The sequence below is a fragment of the Oncorhynchus tshawytscha genome, linkage group LG06 (genome assembly GCF_018296145.1).
Source record: "Oncorhynchus tshawytscha isolate Ot180627B linkage group LG06, Otsh_v2.0, whole genome shotgun sequence".
NCBI classification, from domain to species: Eukaryota; Metazoa; Chordata; class Actinopteri; order Salmoniformes; family Salmonidae; genus Oncorhynchus; species Oncorhynchus tshawytscha.
The window spans coordinates 63,778,468-63,802,396 of record NC_056434.1 but is presented as its reverse complement, the minus strand read 5'-3'; the positions used below and the strand labels follow the sequence as shown (position 1 = coordinate 63,802,396).

General features: G+C 43.0%; 1 protein-coding gene across 2 annotated transcripts in view; it reads right to left on the bottom strand.

The window, feature by feature from the left end:
• The window catches only part of ttc7a (tetratricopeptide repeat domain 7A), a 42,841-nt gene that overhangs the window by 4,243 nt on the left and 14,669 nt on the right, over positions 1–23,929 (bottom strand). The window contains exons 16-19 of one of the 2 annotated variants that reach the window (XM_042323494.1): positions 19,698–19,814; positions 19,021–19,127; positions 18,308–18,457; positions 11,084–11,286 (exon numbers count right to left, since the gene is read on the bottom strand). In XM_042323494.1, coding sequence (XP_042179428.1) covers positions 11,084–11,286; positions 18,308–18,457; positions 19,021–19,127; positions 19,698–19,814 — 577 coding nt within the window. The remainder of the gene's footprint in view (positions 1–11,083; positions 11,287–18,307; positions 18,458–19,020; positions 19,128–19,697; positions 19,815–23,929) is intronic. The other variant, XM_042323495.1, reaches the window with a different exon arrangement.

Here is a 23,929-nt window from a genome sequence, read left to right as displayed (position 1 = left end):
CCATTGCTTAAAGAAAAGAATAAGCAAACACGTTTGGTGTTAGCCAAAAGGTATGTGGGAGACTCCCCAAAAATATGGAAGAAGGTACTCTGGTCAGATGAGACTAAAATTGAGCTTTTTGGACACCAAGGAAAACAGTATTATGGCACAAACCCAACACCTCTCATCACCCCAAGAACACCATCCCCACACTAAAGCATGGTGGTGGCAGCATCATGCTGTGGGGATGTTTTTCATCGGCAGGGACTGGAAAACTGGTCAGAATTGAAGGAATGATGAATGGCACTAAATACAGGGACATTCTTGAGGGAAACATGTTTCAGTCTTCCAGAGATTTGAGACTGGTTCAGAGGTTCCCTTTCCAGCAGGACAATGACCCTAAGCCTACTGCCAAAGCAACACTCGAGTGGTTTAAGGGGAAACATTTAAATGTCTTGGAATGGCCTAGTCAAAGCCCAGAACTCAATCCAATTGAGAATCTGTGGTATGACTTTTAAAGATTGCTGTACACCAGGGGAACCCATCCAACTTGAAGGAGCTGGAGCAGGTTTGCCTTGAAGAATGGGCAAAAATCCCAGTGGCTAGATGTGCCAAGCTGATAGAGACGTATCCCAAGAGACTTGCAGCTGTAATTGCTTCAAAAAGGTGGCTCTACGAAGTATCGACTTTGGGGGGGGGTGAATAGTTATGCACGCTCAAGTTCTGTTTTTTTTGTCTTATTTCTTGTTTGTTTCACAATAAAAAATATTTTGCATCTCCAAAGTGGTAGGCATGTTGTGTAAATCAAATGATACAACCCCCCCAAAAATCCATTTTAATTCCAGGTTGTAAGGCAACAAAATAAGAAAAATGCCAAGGTAGGTGAATGCTTTTGCAAGCCACTGTACCATGGTAGTGAACCCAAGCTTCGGCTGGAAGCCAGTGGAGTGTGTGGAGCAGCAGGGTGACATGGGAGAACTTTGGAAGGTTGAACACCAACCAGGTTGTGCCATCCTGGATACATTTCAGGGGTTTGATGGCACAAGCGGGGAGCCCAGCCAACAGCGAATTGCAGTAATCCAGATGGGAGATGATGACAAGTGACTGGATTAGGACCTGCGCCGCTTCCTGTGTGAGGAAGGGTCGTACACTATGGATGTTGTTAAATGTTGATTTTTATTATTGGACATAAAAGACTAAACACACCAGCAAATCAGCACCATTTGATTTGAACTTTGGAAATCTATTCCAAAGTATTTCAACACATAAGAGAGAGACACTACCGTTTCAAAAGTTTAGGGTCACTTAGAAATGTCCTTGATTTAAAAAATAGCACATTATTTGTCCATTATAATAATGTAAAATTGATCAGAAATAAAGTGTAGACATTGTTAATGTTGTAAATGACTATTGTAGCTGGAAACGGATTATATTTTATGGAACATCTACATAGGCGTATGGAGGCCCATTATCAGAAACCATCACCCCTGTGTTCCAATGGCATGTTGTGTTAGCTAATCGAAGTTCATAATTTTAAAAGGCTAATTGATCATTAGAAAACCCTTTTGTAATTATGTTAGCACAGCTGAAAACTGTTGTTCTGATTAAAGAAGCAATACAACTTCTTTAGACTAGTTGAGTATCTGGAGCATCAGCATTTGTGGGTTCGAATACAGGCTCAAAATGGCCAGAAACAAAGAACTTTCTTCTGAAACTTGTCACTCTATTCTTGTTCTGAGAAATGAAGGCTTTTCCATGCGAGAAATTGCCAAGAAACTGAAATCTGGTACAACGATGTGTACTACTCCCTTCACAGAACATCACAAACTGTCTCTAACCAGAATAGAAAGAGGAGTGGGAGGCCCCAGTGCACAACTGAGCAAGAGGACAAGTACATTAGAGTGTCTAGTTTGAGAAACAGACGCCTCACAAGTCCTCAACTGGCAGCTTCATTAAATAGTACCCGCAAAACACCCGTCTCAACGTCAACAGTGAAGAGGTGACCCCGCGATGCTGGCCTTCTAGGCAGAGTTGCAAAGAAAAAGCCACATCTCAGACTGGCCAATAAAAAGAAAATATTAAGTTGTGCAAAAGAACACAGACATTGGACAGAGGAACTCTGCCTATAAGGTGTTTGACCGCTGCAAATTTACCACAAGAAGCCCAAACAGATGTAATATTTGACTATAACATAATCATTTCAAACCTTTCCCACATTTGTATAAGATCACATATACACTACTGTTCAAAGGTTTGGGGTCACTTAGAAATGTCCTTGTTTTTGAAAGAAATTACAAATTATTTGTAATTTTGTTCCGGCCCCTCAACCAATCCTCTCAATGAAAAGTCGGACCGCGGCTGAATCTAGTTGATGACAGCTGTACTAGAGCATAAACCTGCAGGAGTGAGTCACTGCTTTAATGTTTGCAGAGAATGACAGGATATTGTCCAGGGTCATGCCAAGGTTCTTTGTACTCTGGGTGTACTCTGAGAGGGGGACACTGTGGAGTTGCCATGCGTGATGGAGAGGTCTTGGAGCGGGCAGGCCTTCTCCGGGAGGAAGAGCAGCTCTGTCTTGCCGAGATTGAGCTTGAGCTGGTGGGCTGACATCAAGCTGAGATATCTGCCAGGCATGCAGAGATGCGTGTCGCCACCGAGGTGTCAGAAGGGGGGGGTGAAAAGAAGTTGAATATCATCCGCACAGCAATGATAAGAGAGACCATGTGAGGATATGACCGAGCTGAGTGACTTGCTGAAAAGAGAGAAGAGGAGAGGGCCTAGAACTGAGCCCTGGGAGACTCCAGTAGTGAGAGCATGTGGTGCAGACACATCCTCTCCGCGTCACCTGGTAAGAGTGACCTGCCAGGTAGGATAAAATCCAAAAATCCAACCACGAAACGCCAAGCCCCGAGAGGGTGGAGAGGAGAATCTGATGGGTCACGGTGTTGAAGGCTGAAGACATATCTAGGAGGATGACAACAGAGGAGAAAGAGTCAGTCTTGGCAGTGTGGAGAGCCACTGTGACAAAGGAGAGCAGTTTCGGTTGAGTGACCAGTCTTGAAGCCTGACTGGTTAAGGTCAATAAGATCGTTCTGAGAGAGTTTGTCAGAGAGAGCACGCTCAAGTGTTTTGGAAAGAAAAGAAAGGGAAACCAGTTTGTAGTTTTTGATGTCAGAGTAGTCGAGTGTTCGTTTTCTCGAAGAGGCGAGTGACTCTGGCCATTTTAAAGTCAGAGGGGACGCAGCCAGTGGTAAGGGATGAGTTGATGAGGGAAGTGAGAAGGACTCCAGAAATGGTCTGGAGAAGGGGGTGGGGTCGAGCAGCCAGGTTGTCGGGCGGCCGGACATCACTAGTCGCAGGATTTCATCTGGAGAGAGAGGAAAAAGAGCTCAAGGCATAGGGTAATGATATGTGAGTGGTACCAGTGGACTCAATAGGCGGAGTGAATGAGAAGCGGATGTCGTCAACTTTCCTTTCAAAGTGGTTGACAAAGTCGCTCACAGAGAGGAAGGTGTGAGGGGGGAGGGGGTGGAGGATTAAGGAGGGAAGAGAAGGTAAGGTGGAATATAGTTTCCTAGGGTTAGAGGCAGAAGCTTGAAATGTATAGTGAAAGAAAGTGGCTTTAGCAGCAGGTACAGAGGAAGAGAATGTAGATGGGAGTGATTGAAAGAATGATAAGTCCTCCAGGCGTTTAGTTTTCCTCCATTTTCAGATGCTCGCAGCCCTGTTCTGTTAGCAAGCCAGGTTCAAAAGCCAGGAATCCAGGAATCAAGAGGAGAGGGCTGAGCCGGCCAGGGGGAAAGGGGACAGTGAGAGTCATAGGCAGGTTAGTAGGTTTGAAGAGGCACAATCAGGAGAGGCACAATTGAAGAGGCACAATCAGGAGACTAGGGATTTAGCAGAAGGGAGAGATGATAGGCTAGAAGAGGAGAGAGTAGTGGGAGAGAGAGTGAAGATTGCGACGGCGCATGAACACCTGGACAGAGTCTAAGTGGGTAGGATTGGAGGAGAGGGAGACAGAAAAGGAAACCAAGTAGTGATCAGAGACCTGAAAGGGAGTTGCAGTGAGAATAGTAGCAGAGATGAGGTAAAGCACATTGCCTACCTTGTGAGTGGGAGGGGACAGGGAAAGGATTAGGTCAAAAGAGGAAAGGGGTGGAAAGAAATTAATCGGAGGCAGACGTCGGGAGGTTGAAGTCTGGCTCACCATAATAAGTGGTGAGCCATCATCAGGAAATGAGCTTATGAAGGTGTCAAGCTCATTGAGGAACTCTCCAATGGCACCTGGTGGGCAATAGATAACAACAATGTTAAGCTTGAATGGACAAGTGACAGTGATAGCTTGGAGTGCAAATGAGGAGATGGACAGGTGAGTGAGGGAGAAAAAAAAGGATCTCCATTTAGGAGAAATGGCCACCAGATGCATTCAAACTTTGAGAGAACACATAGTCAGATGAAGAGAGATTATCTGGAGTAGCAGTGTTCTCTGTGGTGATCCATGTCTCTGCCAGGGCCAAAAAGTCTAGGGACTGAAGGGCAGCATAGGCTGAGATGAAACTCTGCATTTTTAAACTCTAATACAATTCATTCATTTGACTTGGCGAAAATCCATATTTTGGGCCTAACTTGCTTACCACTTTTCCCATGTGGTTTCTACCTTCACAGACTCCATGAAATAATCACCTCTTCCTAAATATTTGTTCAAACTATACATTTTGTGTATGGTTGTCTAGAAACAAGGGTGGCTAAATTGACCCCTTTGGCTGAACTTGTAAATTAGTATAGATTAAAATTTGAGAATAAACTAGAAATATTTTGATTTAAATTTAATTTCAAGAATAAAGTCCTTTTAATTTTATTTTTTTAGAATAAAGCCAAAATTGTGAGTATAAAGTTGCAGTTATATTTCATGATTAATTGCCTGACTTTCTGAAGAGCTTGAAGAGGACCTTGATGAGGTTGTGCCACAGATCGAGTCTGAGGTGTTGGTGAAATCAACAGTGTGCGGAATACATATTAGGAACATTCCTCCTCATCAGACCTCTCCCCTTACCTAGCCTAGTTTTAACCCCGCACTAGTCAAGTGTCACCCCTCCGCCTCAAGCCTCACCCCTGCATTGGTCAGGCATCAAACCTCTGCCTCACCCCTCTCATCCGTGCATCAGTCAGTTCTCAACCTTGCATTACACCACATTCTTTCTTTCTTTCTTTCTAAATCACAATGAGCATGTCTATTGGCCAAAGAGACATGTCAATTCAAAGAGCCAGCTAGCAATTATCATTTATCATCATAATGATTACATTATCTTCAAAGATACTAGCAACAATAGCTTAGGGAAATGACATGTTTACATACACAAACTAGAGGACTTCACTTGCAAGCGAGCTATGTTATTTTATATACAGGCTAGCTATCACCCCAACTAGATGGAGTAGGTCTAGTTACAAAGCAGGATCAATGAGTTATACCCAATTCATTTGCTTACATTTTGGGAAATATGTTGAAATGGTCACGGATTGCTTTTAGTAAACCAACCCATGTTATTTAGCCATATTAAGCTTTGGCGGTATACCAGAATTCTAAGATTGCAATAGGTTAGCCCAGATCCAGGAAGTGGAGTGGTTGTGTTTACATGCGGCCAGTGGAGTGCTAACAATATCCATATTATCTAGCAACATTGTAATTTAAATGAATTGAATCCTAGATAAGCTAGCTACATTTTCCCAAATGTATACCTCCACATGTGTTGTTGTTGTTGTCGGCTCTTAGCATGTATTTGGGCCAATGGAAAGGCTCATTGTGAATAAATGAGTGCAAGGGTGAGCGGTGAAAAAGAGAAGTGAGGCTTGACTTGAGCAGGGGTGATAATTGACCAATGCAGGGTTGAGGAGCTTTGAAGAGAAGGAGTGATGGAGTTCCTAATATGCATTCCATACAATTGCTCCGCGGTGATCCCAGTGGTAGCATGTGATGATGGCTGAGACAAATATCAGGCTGTAGCCTACCCAAAATCTCGAAAGTGTTTGAATTTATTCTCCATATTTAATTTTGACTTCATCAGGGGGGTTTTCTTCACTTTTCCGTAGTCGTCAGCTCTTTCGGGGCTCCTGAGTGGCGCAGTGGTCTAAGGCACTGCTTGAGGTGTCACTGCAGATGCCCTGGTTCAATTCCAGGCTGTATCACAACCAGCCGTGATTAGGAGTCCCATAGGGCAGTGCACAATTAGGGCAGTGCACAATTGGCCCAGTGTCATCCGGGTTTGGCCGGTGTAGGCCGTCATTGTAAATAAGAATTTATTCATAACTGACTTGCCTAATTAAATCAAGTTTAAATGTAAAAACATATATATAATCATTTATGGACTGCCCTTTTCAATTCAAACCACAGGTTATCAATGGGGTTCTCAAGCATGGAGAGTAAGATGGCCATTGCAAAATGTTGACTTTGTGGTCAATTAACAATTTCTTTGTGGATTTTGATGTGTGCTTGGGGTTATTGTCTTGCTGGAAGATCCACTTGCGACCAAGTGTCAGATTCCTGGCAGAAGCAACCATTTTTGTGTGTGTGTGTGGAAAGAACAGCTGACTGAAGACAGGACTACCAGGCATTTAAAGTTTCATGACTGTCACAGCCCTAATTGCATTTCTATAAATTAATATAATTTCCCAAAAATGTTTGCTTCATTAAATAGCACCCACAAAACACCAGTTTCAACACTGAAGAGCAATGCTGGCAGAGTTCCTCTGCCCAGTGAGTTATTTTGCCCATCTTAATATTTTCTTTTTATTGGCCAGTCTGAGATATGGCTTTTTCTTTGCAACTCTGCCTAGAAGACCAGCATCCCGAAGTCGCCTCTTCACTGTTGATGTTGAGACGGGTGTTTTGCGAGTACTATTTAATGAAGCTGCCAGTTGAGGACTTGTGAGGCATCTGTTTCTCAAACTAGACACTCTAATGTACTTGTCCTCTTGCTCAGTTGTGCACCGGGGCCTCCCACTCCTCTTTCTATCCTGGTTAGAGACAGTTTGCGCTGTTCTGTGAAGGGAGTAATTCACAGCGTTGTACCAGATCTTCAGTTTCTTGGCAATTTCTCACATGGAATAGCATTTCTCAGAACAAGAATAGACTGACGAGTTTCAGAAGAGTTCTTTGTTTCTGGCCATTTTGAGCCTGTAATCGAACCCACAAATGCTGATGCTCCAGATACTCAACTAATCTAAATAAGGTCAGTTTTATTGCTTCTTTAATCAGGACAACAGTTTTCAGCTGTGCTAACATAATTGCAAATACGTTTTCTAATGATCAATTAGCCTTTTAAAATGATCAACTTGGATTAACTAACACAATGTGCCATTGGAACACAGGAGTGATGGTTGTGGATAATGGGACTCTGTACACCTATGTAGATATTCCATTAAAAATCAGCCGTTTCCAGCTACAATAGTCATTTACAACATTAACAATGTCTACACTGTATTTCTGATCAATTTGATGTTATTTTAATGGACAAATAAATAGCTTTTCTTTCAAAAACAAGGACATTTCTAAGTGACTTTTGAACGGTAGTGTACAGTATATCTTTTTAAATAATAACATTTTTGATAACTAACAATCAAATAAAAGCTAGAATAAATGTAAAAAAAAAACAGGTGTTCAGGCCACATGTCCATTGATTTTGTTGAAATGTTTGAGTAGAGGAATTAGCCAAGCATTAGCCATGGCAAAATCCATAGAAGTGCAGGAAATTAGCTTCAAAAGTTCTCTACGCTGCCAAGGTACCTTTCTACTTAATACTTTGTTAAGAGTTTACACTCCCTCTTCCAATGAACTGTGGGGAGGTCAAGATAATGAATCTGTCGACCAAAAGTACTCATTTTAAAACGTTGATTACTTCTACTTGCCATGATCATTCACCAGATGATGAGAAAAGATGTGATTATATATTTTTTTGCTAACATTTGATGGGGGTCCCTGGGTCGCCGGTTTACCTGGGCAGGGGTCCCTGGGCAAGAAAAGTTTGAAAACCCCTGCCCTATCCCTAAAATCCCCATCCCTGGTAGCCTTAGTTATCCCTAATAGCCCTGTCTCTATCACTGCTCTTCATCTCCCCCTCCCTGTCCCACTGCCTGCTCGCATGACCGTAGTCTCACTCGCCAGACTCAGAGTGCATCAGAAGGAGACTAACCTGCCCGTGACCTGACACACAGCCAGGGCGGGCCACGGATATGAGACACCTTGTGTCAACAGTCAATAATACACAAGTGAATCCAATCTCTCAAATGCATACCCATTCAGATAAAGAGAGAGAAAGGGATGGGAGGAGGAAAGAGGGAGGGAAAACAAACAGAGAGAGAGAGAGAGAGAAAAAGGGATGGGAGAAGGAAAGAGAGGGAGGGAAAACAAACAGAGAGAGAGAGAGAGAAAGAAAGAGAGGGAGGGAAAACAAACAGAGAGAGAGAGAGAGAGAAAGAAGAGAAAGAGGAGGGAAAACAAACAGAGAGAGAGAGCGAGAATGAAAGAGAGAAAGGGATGGGAGAAGGAAAGAGAGGGAGGGAAAACAAACAGAGAGAGAGAGAGAGAGAAAGAAAGAGAGGGAGGGAAAAACAAACAGAGAGAGAGAGCGAGAATGAAAGAGAGAAAGGGATGGGAGAAGGAAAGAGAGGGAGGGAAAGCAAACAGAGAGAGAGAGAGAGAATGAAAGAGAGAAAGGGATGGGAGAAGGAAAGAGAGGGAGGGAAAACAAACCGAGAGAGAATGAAAGAGAGAAAGGGATGGGAGAAGGAAAGAGGGAGGGAAAACAAAGAGAAGAGAAAGAGAGAGAGAGAGAGAGAGAGAGAGAGAGAGAGAGAGAGAGAGAGAGAGAGAGAGAGAGAGAGAGAGAGAGAATGAAAGAGAGAGAGAGAATGAAAGAGAGAGAAAGGGGTGAACACATGCAAACAAGTCAACTCCCTTCCTCCTATATTCATTTCTATCTGGTTATCAGAGGTCTTGCTCAATAGAATATATTTCCCTGGTTGCTAGGCAATACCATAAAGAGCTAAAGAAGGCGCGAAGTGTTATAAATAATGTATTTGCATTATCAAATCAGCTGCCAGCCTCCCCCATACAGAGAGAGAAGAGAGATAGAGGAAGAAAAGGAGGGAGGAAAGAGAGAGGGCCATTTGATCACTGGAACACAGTTAATTCTATGAGATTAAGTCATTGTCCTTGACAGTGTGTTTGTACACGAGTGTCTGTATCTGTCTGTGAATGTGTGTGTACGTGTGTGAGTAGAAGAACAAGAGAAAGAGACAGAGAGTGTGAGGAGGAAGAGAGCAGCCGGTTCAGTGAGAAGAGACCTATGTGTAGCCAACTGACTCACAGCAAAGCAGCAGGCCGAGCAGAGGAGAGGAGCAGAGGTGCTGGAATGTGGAGGATGTTGAGAGTGGTGGTGAGAATCATTTAACAGCAGAGTCAGGAAGAAGGCAGTGCAGGGAAAGCCACAGCTCTGATTCACTGGCTTCCCAACCTAGCCATCACTACCCATCCAAAAATACACCCATCCAACTAGCCCTGGGGATGAGTCATACCACACTGGCTTTCATAATGTATCACACACACACACACGTCACATACATTACATACACACATCCTACACACATTTAGTCACACACACACACACACACACACACACACACACACACACACACACACGAGTGTGTGATAACATGAGAAAGTGTGATCCACTCTCATAATGCTATCGGGTTTTCTAAATATCTGTTCCTTGACTCATACTCCCCTTCTCATGTTCCTGTGGCAAGTGGTGTGAGAACAGATATAGGGCTGACAAAGAATGTTCTTCTCATCACTGTAAGGTCCTGTGCTGGTTATAAATACTGCATAGACCTAGTGAATTGAATACAATCAGTGTCTGGTTAATCCTCGTCCTTGGTGTGAGACCGTAACCCGCTGGTTATGTTGAACACAGATTACATCATCACTGTATAACACAGTTTTATGGGGGAGTTGAGGGAGTATATTTTTGGGTCCTAACACCCAGAAAGATGGAGGGAATGAGCTGTTGCTAGGCAGCGAGCGAAGAGAAGAAGAGCGAGTCTGGAGAACATGCGCTAACGGTGCTGCAATAGCTACATTGCTAATTACCGTAGCTCGCTAAACCAAGTTATTATTAGCTTGCTTGTAAATTAAGCTCATAAAACAAAAAACAGGACCATGTTAAAACGGCCTCCGGGGTTAAGGGATAGGAGGTTCGGACGAACACCAAAACCCTCATTACAGAAAATTGGTACAGGCAGAGAGAGGAGCAAACGCACTATTGGTGCTGGATTGGTAATACTTGGATTGGAGCAAGCATGATTGACCATACTCCACATAATATGCTGTTCTGCTTACACACGAGCACAGACGCACACATACAGTGACACATCTGTCGTAGGAGAGATCCAGAGTGGGCCAGTGCCAGCTGGCTGTGTTTCAGCTCCTCATTACCCCAGGGATTGGTACTCCCACTGGCCAAATATGGAAGAGAGAAGCACCCTCTCTTACCCCATGGGGGTTGTGTACTCCCAACACACACACACACACACACACACACACACACACACACACACACACACACACACAAAGAGCGAGAGAGAGCCCTTATGTGGTCACACTGCAGCCACTGTTTTAAGTCAGAGAAGCATTTACGGCATCACAACCAATGTATGGTGACTATGGAGCCGGCATGTGGGGTAATGGGAGAGTTCACATTCTCTAGTTCTCTAGTCTTTCACCATGACAACAGAGAGGGGTCAGAGCTGCTCTGATTAATCCACTGGGTCAGCAGAGATGGGAGAGGGAGAGAAGAGAGAAAGTAGAGGGGGGGGTCAGCAGAGAGTAGGAGTTAGAAAGAGATCAGGAGATGAGGTAGGTCTGGGAATCTTTACGTTTGGACCCTTTCTTACAGAGTGCTATGGCTCACAGGTAAATTTGGGGATGGTAATCTGCCATTACTGATGATAATAGGTCTGTTGATGTGCCCCAGGCCTTTGTGTGTGTGTGTGACTCTCATCTGGACTGTATGTGTGTGTGTATGTGTGTGTGTGCCTGTGTCTCTCTCACCAGGTGCAGCAGTATGCGGTGTCCGTTGGGGTGGATGGCCAGGGCTTCGTCATAGAAGCTCTTGGCCTCGTCCTGGTTCCCTTTGAGCTCGGCCAGCCGGGCCCTCAGCAGCAGCACAGAGTGGGAGTTGGGAGAGAGCACCGCTGCCTCCTGAACACAGAACTGGGCCTCCTTCACACGTCCGTCTGCCATGAACAACTCTCCTATCGGAGATAGATGAGGGGATAAGAGAGAGACAGAGAGAGAGAGAGAAAGGGATTGGGGGGGAGGGGGAGAGCATGAGCACCGGATGGGACAGTAAGCAGTACAGTACGTGCAGATAAAGTCAGGCCGACACGTCACATCCCCAACTGCTTGGCCAGCGTTGTTCGGCATAAATGATTCTCGTTTAATTTCTCTTCATTTTACCAGGTAAGTTGATTGAGAACTTATACTCATTTACAATATTTACAACTGCAGCGGTTCCACGCCAGAGAGAGTGGAAAATATTTTGGGTCTCTCAGATTGTTCTGGCAATTCTTCCATAGGAACTACATTGGGAGGAAGGATGCTTGACATTCTTTTTACATTTGTATCACAAACCATTGTAGTCCCATTTTAGACATATACATGTCTCCTGTGAGACATAATGATCTGTTAATCCCACGTGATACAGACAACATCTTGGTGTCATTATACTACCTATAGTGTTCTCTCAAAAATGAAGTATGTCTAGATTCTGAAATACACATTAACATTAATTTATTCAATATAACAAGTACTAATATCTCAAAATGACTCTTTTTTATTTAGTTTATTTTTTAACATATTGTTTGTGACAATATACTTTTTAAACACGTGACATTTTCTGGTCCTGTAATGATTTAACCCATATTATACATAGACATTTACATTATAGATCATTAATCAATCACAGCCCTCCTTTCTGATTGCACATTCAGCAAGTCACCAGCAGAGGGAGTTCCCTTTTGAATCCATTTTCCCATTCAGTGTGTTGGTGGTACTCATAACATGTATCATACCTTCAGAATTAGTAGAGACTAATCTGGAAATGTGATGTACTTGTACAGTTCAAAACAATATGTATTCAAATGAACAATGTCAAAAAAAGGGCATTTTGGGATGTTAATATTTTTAACGTTGACTAAAGGAACGTGAAATTGTACAGTGCCTTTATAAAGTATTCACACCACATTACTTTCTCCACATTTTGTTGGGTTACAAAGGGGCATTGAAATGGATATAAAACACAGAATCTACACAACAAAACTCTAATGTCAAAGTGGAAGAAAAGTTGATTTCCAATTGTTTTAGAATTTAAGTTTACAAAAAATAAGTTTCTACAATTTAGAAAATCCAATATATTTTTTCCATTTCAACTTATTTGAGAAGAAATAGGGAATTATATACTGCACCTTCAGAAAGTATTCATACCCCTTGACCTATTCCACATGTTGTTGTGTTACAGCCTAAATTGAAAATTGATTTTTTAAATATTTTTTTTTACATACAATACACACCTTAACACGTTTTAGAAATATTAGCTAATTGAAAATGAAATACAGAAATATCTTATTTACATAACTATTCACACCCAAGTCAATACTCTGTAAAAGCACCTTTGGGAGCGATTACAGTGTTGAGTTGTCTTGGGTGTGTCAGTATCAGCTTTGCACATCTGGATTTGGGGATTTTCTCCCAGTCGTCCTTGCAGATTTTCTCAAGCACTGCTAAGTTAGATGGGGAGCGGCGGTAAACAGCAATCTTCAAGTCTTTCCACAGATTTTCAATGAGATTCAAGTCTGGGGTTTGGCACAGCAACTTAAGGACTTATTGTTCTGAAGCCATTCCAGCATTGCTTTGACTGTATGCTTGGGGAAAGTGACCTTTTGGAACGTAAAATCTTCGCCCCAGTATAAGGTCATTTTCAGGTTCTCATCAAGGATTTTCCTGTATTTGGCTCCATTCATTGTTACCTCTATCCTTACCAGTCTCCCAGTCCCTGCTACTGAAAAGCATCGCCATAGCATAATGCTGCAACGACCATGTTTCACAGTAGGGATTGTGTTAGATGGGTGATGAGCTGTGCCTGGTTGTATTCAGACATAGCGCTTTGCATTCAGGTCAAATACTTCCATTTTTGTCTCATCAGACCACGTAATATTTTACCTTATGCTCGGAGTCTGTCATGTGCCTTTCTTTTGCAACCTCTAGGCGTGCTGTCATGTGCCTTTTTCTCAGGAGTGGCTTCCATCTGCCCACTCTCCCATAATGTCCAGATTGTTGAATTGGTGTAGAGACTGTTGTCCTTCTGGCAGGTTTACCCCATCTCATCAAAGGAACTTTGTAGTTCTGTCAGAGTGGTCATTGGATTCTTGGTCATCTCTCTGAGCAAGTTCCTTCTTGCCCGGTTGTTCAGTTTGGTCAAATGGCCAGCTCCAGGCAGAGTCTGGGTAGTTCCATATTTTTTCAATTTCTCAACGATGAGACCACTGTTCTCTTGGAAACTTTCAACACTTTGCAAATGGTTTTATACCCTTCCCCAGACATATGCCCCATCACAATTCTTTCTCTGAGATCTACAGACAATTCCTTGTACTTCATGGTATAGTTTCTGCTCTGACATGTAATGTCAACTGTGGGACCTTACACTGCTCTTGCCATGACATAGACTGACCAGGTGACTCCAGGTGAAAGCTATGATCCCTTACTGAAGTCACTTTTTAAATCCACTACAAATCAGTGTAGATGAAGGGGAGGAGACACGTCAAATAATGATTTATAAGCCTTGAGACATGTGTCAAGAACTGCAACCCTGCTGGGTTTTTCATGCTCAACAGTTTCCCATGTGTATCAAGAATGGTCCACCACCCAAAGGGCATCCAGTGAACGTGACACAACTGTACAGGGATTGTGAAGTCAACGTGGGCCAGCATCCCTGTGGAAAGCTTTCGACACCTTGTACAGTCCATGCCCCGACGAAGCGAGGCTGTTCTGAGGGCGAAAGTGGGTGCAACTCAATATTAGGAAAGTTTTCTACACTCAGTGTAGACAGATGTGTTTCTTTCTAAATCATGTCCAAAAAATGTTATTGGTCACAGGTGGACTCCAATCAAGTTGTTGTGACATCAAGGATGATCAAAGTAAATTGGATGCACCTGAGCTCAATTTGGAGTGTAATAGCAAAGGGTTGTGAATACTTATGTAAATGATATATTTCTGTATTTAATTTTCAATACATTTGCAAAAATCTCAAAAAACATGTTTTATGGAGTATTGTGTGTACATGGGTGAGAAGCATACAGGTGTCATTCCTAACTCAGTTGCCAGAGAGGATAGAAACAGCTCAGGGATTTCACCATGAGGCCAATGGTGATATTAAAACCGTTACTTAGTTCAATGGCTGTGATAGGAGAAAACTGAGGATGGTAAACAACATCATGGTTACTCCTTAATACTAACCTAATTGACACAGTGAAAAGATATTCCAAAGCATGCATCCTGTCTGAAACAAGACACTAAAGTAATACAGCAAACAAATTGTCAAAGCAATTCACTTTTTGTCCTGAATACAACGTTTTATATTTGGGGCAAATCCAATATAACACATTACTATGTACCACTCTCCATATTTTCAAGTGGAGGTTGCATCATTTATTATTTTATTTCACCTTTATTTAAGCAGGTAGATTAGTTGAGAACAAGTTCTCATTTACAACTGCGTCCTGGCCAAGATAAAGCAAAGCAGTTCGACACATACAACACAGAGTTACACATGGAATAAGTAAACATACAGTCAATAATACAGTAGAAAAATTCTATACACAGTGTGTGCAAATGAGGTAAGATAAGGGAGGTAAGGCAATAAATTGGCCATGGTGGCAAAGTAATTGCAATATACCAATTAAACACTGGAGTGATAGATGTGCAGAAGATCAATGTGCAAATAGAGATACTGGGGTGCAAAGGAGCAAGATAAATAAATAAATAAATACAGTATGGGGGTGAGGTAGTTGGATGAGCTATTTACAGATGGGCTATGTGCAGGTGTAATGATCTGTGAGCTGCTCTAACAGCTGGTGCTTGAAGTTAGAGAGGGAGATAAGACTCTCCAGCTTCAGTGATTTTTGCAGTTCGTTCCAGTCATTGGCAGCAGAGAACTGGAAGGAAAGGCGGCCAAAGAAGGAATTGGCTTTGGGGGTGACCAGTGAGATATACCTGCTGGAGCGCATTCTACGGGTGGGTGCTGCTATGGTGACCAGTGAGCTGAGATAAGGCGGGGCTTTACCTAGCAAAGACTTGTAGATGAGCCAGTGGATTTGGTGACGAATATGAAGCGAGGGCCAGCCAATGAGAGCGTACAGGTCGCAGTGGTGGGAAGTATATGGGGCTTTGGTGACAAAATGGATGGCACTGTGATAGACTGCATCCAATTTGTTGAGTAGAGTGTTGGAGGCTATTTTGTAAATGACATCGCCGAAGTCGAGGATCGGTAGGATGGTCAGTTTTACGAGGGTATGTTTTTAGCAGTATGAGTGAAGGATGCTTTTTTGTGAAATAGGATTGGAGATGCTTAATGTGGGTCTGGAAGGAGAGTTTACAGTCTAACCAGACACCTAGGTATTTGTAGTGTTACGGATCATGTTATGGATATGCTTGTAATAGTTAAGGACTAAGCTGAGGAAAAATCCTAGAGGAAAACCTGTTTCAATCTGCTTTCGTCCAGACACTGGGAGATGAGTTCACCGTTCAGCAGGACAATAACACAAGGCCAAGTCTACACTGGAGTTGCTTACCAAGAACACAGTGACTGTTCCTGAGTGGCCAAGTTAGTTTTTACTTAAATCTACTTGACAATCTATGACAAGACCTGAAAATGGTTCTCTAGCAATGACCAACAACCAATTTGACAGAGCTTGAAGAATTTTGAAAATAATAATGGGCAAATGTTGCATTATCCAGATGTGGAGAGACCTAGAAATGATCCAGACCTAAAAAGACTCACATCGCTGGCAGATGAGCTTCTACAATGTGTTGACTCAGGGATGTGAATACTTATGTAAATGAGATGATTCTGTATTCAATACAGTTGCAGAAATGTCTAAAAACATGTTTTCACCATCATTATGGGGTATTGTGTGTAGATGGGCGACAAAATTATTATTTTTTAATCCATTTTGAATTCAGGATGTAACACAACAAAATGTGGAATAAGTCGAGGGGTATGAATACTTTCCCAAGGCACTGTATGTGCACTAGCCCAGTAAAGTGTGTGTGTCTGTGGATGCATACCCATGTGTGTATGTGTCTGTGTGTGTGAGAGACAGACTGAATAAATGTTTGTTTATCTGTTATTTGAAGTGGGCACAGATGGGAGCTAGATGGGAGCTTTGTGTGCACGCTATTATACACTCATATAACATTAGTCAGAAAGATTTAAAAAAAGGCTATTTAGGATCCCTATTTTAATTCGGGGAAATAATAGTTATTCGAAGCATTATCCCCTGTTATATAAACTATTTTTCATTTTCCTCACCTGGACTCTCACCAAAATGAACAACACCAATAATATAAATTAATCATTCATAGTGGCTTTGTCTGTGCGCGCATACATGCATGCATACATGCGTGCCCGTGTGTGTGTGTGTGTGTGTGTGTGTGTGTATGGAGCCAGGTCATGCTGATTGTTTCCTATGTCCTGCCCTGAGGAGAAGAGCAGTGCTGTGTGTGTGTGTGTTTGTGCTGCCTGACTATTTGACCAATCATGATGTGAGATTTTGGGCAGGAAGTTACAGTAAGTGGAGGCTCCTCATAGGAGGAAGACAAGGACTCTCCTACTCAGTAAATCAATTTTAAAAATATATATATTTGATCCTTTTTTTTTAGATAAAACTATCCTAAATATTAGTCACGTCACCAAATAACTGATTAAAACACTGTTTTGCAATGAAGGTCTACAGTAGCCTCAATGACACCCTCTTGGGTAGCACCATGGTTCTTACCCCCTTTCATAGACTTACACAGTTATGGCGACTTCCGGAGGACATCCACCCACCTATCAGAGCTCTTGCAGTATGAACTAGCATCTTGTCCATATCAATCAAAGGATCAGATAATTCATCTAGTACTGAAAGCAAAAGCTACAGCTAGCTAGCACTGCTGTGCAAAACGTGTGGTGGGTAGTTGACTCGGAGGAAGACAAATTCCTTTCTTCAAAATTAAGGAGAAGCAGCAGCAGAGAGAGCTAGCTATATTTGTAGTATTTTTCTTCTTAGTTTACCTGTCACTTAGCTAATACAGAGAAGAATGCTATTTATGTTAGCTAGCTGGCTATGGCTATCTAACACAGCAACTCTTCCAAGTCAAGGTAAGCATTCTGTTTTATTAGTTTATTGTTACCGGGGCCCGCCAGTGTAACTGCTAAACTGCTTACTGGACACTGTCTGTACTGCGTGATTGTACACATGGATTGGATTGTGGGTTTACAAATGCGTTAGTTCTATGTAGTTCGTTGACTTCAACGTTAATATGGTAACAACGATGTAGTCTGTGTAGCGGTTAGCGGTTACGCGTGTGGCTGCTTTCAAAGTGAACTGTGTGTGCAGGTGATCAGGTATTCATTCATTCTGCCGATTCTGTTGCCAAACGTTTCTTAAACGGAAGCAAACGGAACAAAAAACGGCGAGGGACCTACCTGAATATATCCAATAACTGTTTGGACTAATGATTACACACCGCAGATCAGCTAGAAGGAGGCAAGAGTGTGTAAGAATGTGCCACTGTGTCCCCTTGATTACTCCAATTCATCTCTCGACCTGTGTACTCACATTACCTACGACACCAGCCGCCACTGGATACAGTATATGTGTATCTGATGTGATGTAATCTAGAGAGTTCAGTGGGTTTTGCAGTGAAAAAATGTAAAGGTTCAGTCTAAAGGTTAAAATCCTACACGGTGGACTCGACCCTAACTCCTCCAATGTTATAATGGCGGCCTTTCTCTCTGCTTAGGTCACAATTATAGGGTAGGATACCCTCTAGCTAACTCCAGTGGAGTGTACACTAGTACCTCCAGCACTAGAGTGTACACTCCGGTGGTAGAGTCTACACTCCCTCCTGTAGCTAATTTCAGTAGGTAAGAAGCACACACGTTTCCTAGCCGACTCCAGTGTACACTGGAGTGTAGTAGACTAGATAGTAGTGTAGTCCCCCTCCCTCCTGTACCTGCTTGCAGCCAGATACGCTCCAGGGTGGTCCAGATGTAGGCGGGACCCTGTCTGTGGGCGGAGCTGATGGCTGACACCTCTGAAGTGACCTGCCCCAGACGAGACGCAGCGAGGGACGGACCACTCTGAGAACCTGACCCAGAGAGAGCTGACAATCAGCACACACACACAACATTATACACTAACATACACAGTAAACCTGACCCATGAAGAACTGATACTCAGTCAGTACACATACACACTGAGCCTGATCCAGGAAGAACTGATACTCAGTCAGTACACATACACACTGAGCCTGATCCAGGGAGAACTGATACTCAGTCAGTACACATACACACTGAGCCTGATCCAGGGAGAACTGATACTCAGTCAGTACACATACACACTGAGCCTGATCCAGGAAGAACTGATACTCAGTCAGTACACATACACACAGAGCCTGATCCAGGAAAAGTGGAGACTCAGCACACATACAGTAAAACAGAATGATGATATGATATATGTATCCTCATACACACTCAATCTGGTCCGGGAACAGTTCTCATTCTCAATCAGTACACATGCACGAAAACCCCTAATTTACAAAACAGCAGGTCGTATTTGGTAAAGATGCAAATTCTGATCTCTCTTGCAAAATAGCTTTTATGCTCAACGAGACAAGGTTAAATAAACATCAGTACACTCCCAAGAGCCTGTGTACAGTATACACACCAGTCTCAGGGTCCTGGAAGTCTGGCAGGGTGAGGTGGAGACCGCTGGGTTTGTGGCTGAGGGGAAGTGGCTCTGGTGGGTGGATACTGCTGCTGTCATCCCCCTCACTGCAACACCACATGACAGCTAATCAATACACAGCATCTTATGAAGCTCCCACTGAGCACACAGCAGCAGCCATTACACAGACATGCACCCATAGTGCAGTAGACACATGCACACACAGTCACTCATGCACGCATGTACAAAACACACGCACGTACATGCATGCACACTCCCACACATGAAATACAAGCATGTTATACACTATAGGCCTGGGAGAATACAAGTATTATACTATTTTTTTCCATGGAAATTATGAAAACAGGAAGCAGAACTAACTCTGACCTAAACTGCTGTATATAAAATATTGTGTGCTATTGTTTGGAAAATAAATAAAATGTGACTCTGGATGACGTTTGTTTCCAACATTTGGGCTGTTTTCCTAATGAAGATAAATCTGCTTCGTGTTTTGTTTCCTTGCCACGATACTAAGGAGCGCTATGATACTGGTATCGTCCCTATTATACACACAAGACACAGACACCCACATACATGCACGGAATGGTCGCACCCACATGTAACAAACACAACATGTAAACAAACAGAGAGACAGACAGGCAGAAACATCCACGTACCTGGTGCGTATGAAGTCATAGCGCCTCTGCAAGAGCTGCAGCATGTCTTGGCAGGTCTGGAGTGCTATACCTGGCCCATGTAGAGCCTCCTCCAGCTTCACCTTAGTGAACAGCAGGCTGAGTGACAAGGAGGATGTTAACACAACAATACAGCATACATTAATTAGTACACCTTTAGCACTTACCACATTGATACAATCAATAGTTGTTGACATGCGCGATGAACTGACAGGGCTTGGCCGAAGCCCTGGGTATCTTGTGATGATGACATGCATTTATCTGTATTAGGCCCACAGAATTATACCTACGGAGGACCGGCTTCTATGGAGGAACTTCGAATGTCTTTGAACGTCAGAGATTTGGTCGGACCAGAGCTAGCTTTTTTAATTTTTTTAATAACAAATCAATACATAAACGGACCAGAGCTAGCTAGCTAACACGCTTGTGTGTGCAGAGCGTCACCAGAATAAGAAATACGTCTTACTTTTTTGTAGTAAATAAATCCAATGTGAAACGTGATAACTATAGTATCTGCAGTGGTGTAAAGTACTAAGGTAAAAAATACTTTAAAGTACTACTTAAGTAGTTTTTTAAAATCTGTACTTTATTATTTATATTTTTGACAACTTTTAAGTCACTACATTCCTGAAGAAAATATTGTACTTTTTAAGTTTTCCCTGACAACCAAAAGTACTTGTTACACTTTGAATGCTTGTTGCGTTTTTTTGTGGGACTGAAAAAAAAAATGCCCAGATTGTAAAATAACGTTTTTAACCAGTTCGCTTGCTTTTAAAATAACAGTTATGTTCCGGAACAGCATAGATCACTTTCATTCCCAGATCGGATTATTTTTGACATTTTCCAGTTTTCGGTTCTAATTCCTGAACCGGTTCGAACCCCCGCACCAAACACATCAGCAAACATACACAACCACCCCACAATATAGACTCAATGTTGACACAACATTGCTGTGTTTGCTAGGTCAGCACATACTGTTGACACATCAACCAGGACCTGACAATACTATCATATAGGATAATCATGTTTATCAATGTATGTTTATAGAGCTTTGGTCCTCTGTTCTCCAACAGATGGGTGAGGAGGAAGACCTGTTTCAATGGCCAATGTCCACCAATAGACAAATAGACTGGACAAATACAGACGCTCCCCCAGCTTTTCCAATGGCTCCACACACACGTACAGTGGGGGCTAGTCATCTGCTCTGTGTGTGATAGAGTGAGAGAGGTTGAGTATGTAACGGGAAAAGAAAGAGAGAGACAGAGAGAGTCAGGGCCTTCTTTCAACCGTGTGAGCGAGCGAGAGACGCCCGTCTGTGCCTGCTTGCTGTCTTTCTGCCTGCCTGTCTCCCTGTCTGCTTGCCTGTCTGTCTCCATTTCTGTCTATCTCCCTGTTCCCCTGCCTGCCTGCCTGCTCCCCCAACTGAAGCCTCTTCCAATTATTCCTCCCTCTCCTCATCTCTGGCTGCCAGACAGCACTAGCGATCAATAGCGCAGCGAGACGGCCTTCGTCGGGGGAAGAACTACCGGTGAAATGTGGCTCGTTACTTGGTCACGGGTGGGCGGACGGGCTGGAGGGAGGGATGGAGGGAGGAGAGATGCCTACTGGATCATCTGACATGAGGATGACAACTGCTGCTGAGGGACGTGATGTTAAGGATACGCCTGTCAGCGGGGCCAGTTGGGGCTGAGGGTTTCCTATTAGCCCCCGTGCGGAGCAGCGTTTAGTAGTGGAGTGATATGCCGTGTGTTAGTGGGCTTCCTCCTGGGTGTGTGTGTGTGCAAGCACTCACGCACACACACTAACATCCTGCACGATGAATGCAGAATCAAAGGCTGGGATTAATCATTCTCTTTAGAACAAACTGTGAAACTACTCTCTCTCTCTCCTCCCTTCCCCCTCTCCCTTTCTACAGCTCTCTCATTGTGCTAGATAGAATTCAATTTAGATTGGAAATGCTCGCCTGTTTACTGGCTGATTAAAATTTCAAACATAGACAGAAAGATTTTTTTAAAGAATGCAACAGGCTATTACTGCATGTTAAGGTAAAAGCTCAATAAAATGTCTCAAATATAAGAAAAATGTCAACATGTCCCTCTCCTCGCCCCGAACCAGGGACCCTCTGCACACACCGACAACAGTCATCCACGAAGCATCGTTACCCATCGCTCCACAAAAGCCAACTACGACTTCAAGGTCTCAGAGCGAGTGAAGTCTCCGATTGAAACGCTATTAACGCGCCCCACCGCTAACTAGCTAGCCATTTCACATCGGTTGCACACACATGTCAACTGTTTCACCCAATTGCTGTCTGCTATTAATAAATGAACTGTGGCACCATGTGGCTTGAATAGACGTTTGTGTACGAGACGTGAGAAATGAATCGAGATCTGCGTGTTTACACTACAGTAATAAGTGTCTACGCGCATATTATTTTCAATGTCCATGTATCGTAGTGTAAAAGCTGTATGTTAGGAGAAAAAGAAAGACAGAAACTGAGCGAGAAACCACAAGGATTCAGTGTCTGTGCTACAGTGGTGCAGAGATTCTATGACTAGCGCCACCTCGCATGCACACGCGTGCACAAACCCTCACACAACCTGCTCAAACCAAATCTTCAGCATCATTTCTACACACATACAGCGCTTTGGGAAAGTATTCAGACTCCTTGACTTAAAAAAAACATTTTGTTACGTTACAGCCTTATTCTAAAATGGATTACATTTGTCTTCACAAAATACCCCATAATGACAAAGCGAAAACAGGTTTTTTTAGACATTTTAGCAAATTAATTGAAAAAATGAAAAACAAAAATACCTTATTTACATAAATATTCAGACCCTTTACTATGAGACTCGAAATTGAGCTCAGGTGCAGTCTGTTTCCATTGATCATCCTTGAGATGTTTCTACAACTTGATTGGAGTCTACTTGTGGTAAATTCAATTGATTGGACATGATTTGGATTTGGATGCAGTCTATCACAGTGCCATCCGTTTCGACACCAAAGCCCCCTATACTACCCACCACTGCGCTTCATATTCACTTCATATTCGTCACCAAACCAACTGGCTCCAGGTCACCCCCCCCATAGCACATGCTCCAGCAGGTATATTTCACTGGTCGCCTTTCCTTCCAGTTCTCTGCTGCCAATGCCTGGAATGAATTGCAAAAATCACTGAAGCTGGAGACTCATATCTCCCTCACGAACTTTAAGCATCAGCTATCAGAGCAGCTTACAGATCTCTGCACCTGTACATAGCCCATCTGTAAATAGCCCATCCAATCTACCTCATCCCCATTCTGTATTTATTTATTTATTTATTTATGTATCTTGCTCCTTTGTACCCCAGTATCTCTACTTGCACATTCATCTTCTGCACATCTATCACTCCAGTATTTATTTACTAAATTGTAATTATTTCACCACTACGGCCTATTTATTGCCTTATCTCCCTAATCTTACTTCATTTGCACACACTGTATATAGACTTTTCTATTGTGTTATTGACTGTACGTTTGTTTATTCCATGTGTAAATCTGTGTTGTTGTTTGTGTCGCACTGCTTTGCTTTATCTTGGCCAGGTCGCAGTTGTAAATGAGAACTAGTTCTCAACTGGCTTATCTGGTTAAATAAAGGTGAAATAAAAATTATTTTAATAACAATAATTTTTATAAAACAAATTTGGGAAAGGCACACGCCTGTCTATATAAGGTCCCACAGTTGACAGTGCATGTCAGAGCAAAAACCAAATCATGAGGTCGAAGGAATTGTCTGTAGAGCTCCGAGAGACGTTTAGAACCACCAAGACCCTTCCTAAAGCTGGCCTGCCGGCCAAACTGAGCAATCGGGGGAGAAGGGCCTTGGTCAGGGAGCTAACCAAGAACCCGATGGTCATTCCGACAGAGCTCCAGAGTTCCTCTGTGGAGATGGGAGAACCATCCCTACGGTGAAGCATGGTGGTGGCAGCATCATGCCGTGGGGATGTTTTTCAGTGGCAGGGACTGGGAGACTAGTCAGGATTGAGGGAAAGATGAATGGAGCAAAGTACAGAGATATCTTTGATGAAAACCTGCTCCAGAGTGCTCAGGACCTTGGACTGGGGCCAAGGTTCACCTTCCAACAGGACAACGACCCTAAGCACACAGCCAAGACAATGCAGGAGTGGCTTCGGGATAAGTCTCTGAATGTCCTTGAGTGGCTCAGCCAGAGAC